The sequence below is a fragment of the Passer montanus genome, unplaced genomic scaffold (assembly GCF_014805655.1).
Source record: "Passer montanus isolate IOZ18808 unplaced genomic scaffold, ASM1480565v1 scaffold1722, whole genome shotgun sequence".
NCBI lineage: Eukaryota > Metazoa > Chordata > Aves > Passeriformes > Passeridae > Passer > Passer montanus.
Window position 1 is genome coordinate 162 of NW_024364516.1, and position 3,266 is coordinate 3,427.

At 38.0% G+C, this 3,266-nt stretch overlaps 1 protein-coding gene across 1 annotated transcript; it reads right to left on the minus strand.

Annotated features, from left to right (window-relative positions):
- Positions 1–517: 517 nt before the first annotated feature.
- On the minus strand, positions 518–2,415 carry LOC120500020 (protein kinase C gamma type-like; the record flags this gene model as incomplete). The annotated part of the gene is made up of 2 exons (XM_039704352.1): positions 518–652; positions 2,259–2,415. Coding segments are annotated over 2 exons (292 nt in total), but the record flags the coding sequence as incomplete, so codon positions are not given.
- Positions 2,416–3,266: the final 851 nt, after the last annotated feature.

A 3,266-nucleotide genomic window follows, 5' to 3' on the forward strand; every position in this document is an offset into this window, starting at 1 on the left:
CCTCCTAAACCCTCCAAAAATTCCCCAAATCCCCATAAAATCCCCAAATTCTTCGAAAATTCCTTTAAAATCCCCTAAAAATCAAAAATAATTCAAATTTTTTCCCCAAAACATCCCCAAAAATCCAATTTATTCCCAAAAAATTCAATTTATTCCCCCCACGCCGAAGCTCACGGCGCCCATGAAATCACCACAAAATTCCCAAAATTCCCCAAAAATCCCCTTAAAACCCAAAAAAATTCCCCAAATTCTTTCAAAACTCCCTTCAAATCCCCTAAAAATCAAAAATAATTCCATTTTCCCCAAAAAAAACCTCAAAAAATCCAATTTATTCCCCAAAAAATCCTATTTATTCCCCAAAAAATCCAATTTATTCCCCAAAAAATTCAATTTATTCCCCAAAAAATCCCATTTTTCCCCCCAAAACCCCCCAAAAAAAATCCCAAAAAATCCCCAAAAATTCCCCAAATCCCCATTTTTCCCGAAATCCCCATTTTTGGCCCCATTTTTGCCCCACCATCCGTCCACGTGGCCCTTGAGCAGCTCGGCCACGCCGAAGCTCATGGCACCCATGAAGTCGTTGCGCGACGTCCGGTCCCAGTCCCAGACCTCGACCGAGAGGCGCCGCTCCGAGTCCCCGGGCCGGAGAGTGCTGGAAAAATGGGAAAAATCCGGGGATTTGGGGAAAATCTGGGAATTTGGGGAAAATCTGGGAATTTCCGGGAAAAATCCCCAAATTTCTGTGAATTTCCTGCTCTTTTTCCCAATTTTTTTCCTGAATTTTTTCTCATTTCATCTGCAATTTTTGCCTGATTTTCGCCCTGGATTTCTCCCATTTTTTCCTTAATTTTCCCCATTTTCCTCCAATTTTTCCCTTTTTTCCCCCCAATTTTTTCCCCAAGTTTTTCCGGGTTTTTGCCCCAATTTTCCCCTTTTTTCCTAAATTTTTCCCCAATTTTCCCATTTTTTCCCCCAAATTTTCCCCATTTTTTCCCCCAAATTTTCCCCAATTTTTCCCGTTTTTCCCCAGTTTTTCCCCAATTTTTTTCCATTTTCCCCCCAATTTTTTCGCCAATTTTCCCCATTTTTTCCCCAATTTTTCCCTATTTACTTCCCCAATTTTTCCCATTTTTTCCCAAATTTTTCCCATTTTCCCCATTTTTTCCCTAATTTTTCCCATTTTTTCCCACGATTTTTCCCATTTTTCCCCAATTTTTGGCCATTTTTCCTCATTTTTTCCTCAATTTTTTCAGTTTTTTTCCCCAATTTTTCCCCATTTTCCCTCCAATTTTTCCCAATTTTTCCCCCAATTTCCCATTTTTTCCCCATTTTTTCCCTGGTTTTTTCCCCCCAATTTTCCCCATTTTCTTCCCCAATTTTTCCCTTTTCTTCCCTGATTTTTTCCATTTTTTTCTCCATTTTTTCTCCATATTTTTTTCCCATTTTTTCTCCATTTTCCCCCTATTTTTTACTGAATTCTCCCCAATTTTCCCCATGTTTTGATCCAATTTTTCCCACTATTTTTCCTAATTTTTCCCCATATTTTTCCCCTCATTCCCAATAAATTTTTCCCAATTTTTTCCCTTTTTCCCGCCCGTTTTTTCCCATTTTCCCTGTTTTTCTCACAAGAGCAAGGCCTCGTTCCACACCGGGTTCAGCGTCGCCTTCACCCCTTTTTTCCCCCAATTTTTCCTCATTTTTTTCCCCATTTTTTCCTGTTTTTTTCCCCATTTTTTCCACCATTTTTTCTCCTTTTTTTCCTATTTTATTCCCATATTTTTCCCTGATTTTTTCCCATTATTTTTCCCATTATTTTTCCCAATTTTTTCCCATTTTTTCCCCATTTTATTTTAATTTTTAACCATTTAATTCCCATTTTATTCCCATATTTTTCCCATTTTATTCCCATATTTTCCCTGATTTTTTTCTGAATTTTTCCTGATTTTTCCCTGATTTTGCTCCAATTTTTCCCATTTTTTTTCCCAACTTTTCCCCCATATTTTCCCATTTTATTCCCATTTTTTCCCCATTTTATTCTCCATATTTTTCCCATTTCTTCCCCATTTTATTTCCATTTTAATCTAATTTTTAACCATTTAATTGCCATTTTATTCCAATTTTTTCCCCATTTTTCACCATTTTTCCCCCAATTTTCTTCATTTTTCCCCCCAATTTTTCCCAATTTTTTTCCTCTCACTCCCAATAAATTTTTTCCCTTTTTCCCGCCCGTTTTTTCCCATTTTCCCTGTTTTTCTCACAAGAGGAAGGCCTCGTTCCACACCGGGTTCAGCGTCGCCTTCACCGTCCGCGTTTTCTGCTTGGAGACGTTCTTGGGGTCTGGGATCAGCTTCAGCTTCACGTAGGGATCCGAGAGCCCGTTGGGATCCATCGGGATCAGGTTCCGCGCTTCCCCCACTGCCAAATTTGGGGCAAAAACGGGAAAAAACGGTGAAAAAATGACGAAAATCAGTGAAAAAATGACGAAAATCGGTGAAAAAATGACGAAAATATGGCAAAAAATGGGGAAAAAATGGAATTTTTTTGGGTTTTTGGGAATTGGGATTGGAGATATTTTGGGATCAGGGTCTGGGATTCCAGAATGGGAAAATCCAAGAAAAATAATGGGAATTTGGGGAAAAAATGGCAAAAATCGGTGAAAAAATGACGAAAATCGGTGAAAAAATGGGGAAAAATGGAAAATAAATGGGATTTTTGGGGGTTTTTAGGACTTGGGATCCGAGAGATTTTGGGATCAGGGTCTGGGATTCCACAATGGGAAAATCCAGGAAAAAAATGGGAAAAAACGGTGAAAAAATGGCAAAAATCGGTGAAAAAATGGCAAAAATTGGTGAAAAAATGACAAAAATATGGGAAAAAATGGGGAAAAATGGAAAATAAATGGAATTTTTTGGCGTTTTTGGGATTTGGGATCGAAGATATTTTGGGATCAGGGTCTGGAATTCCATAATGGGAAAATTCCTGGACTTTGGGAAAAAAAATTGGGAATTTGGGAAAAAAAATCTGGGAAAAAATGGTGAAAAAATGATGAAAAAAGGCAAAAAATGGGGAAAAAATGGAATTTTTGGGGGGAGTTTTTGGGAATTGGGGTTTTTTTCCCTGACCATTCCCAGCAAACCCCCAGTGGATTTTTTGGGAATATTTTGGGAATTTTTGGGGAATATTTAGGGCATTTTTTAGGGCATTTTTTGGGACTTTTTGCAGGATTTTTTGGGAATGTTTTGGGAATTTTTTTGGGAATTTTTGGC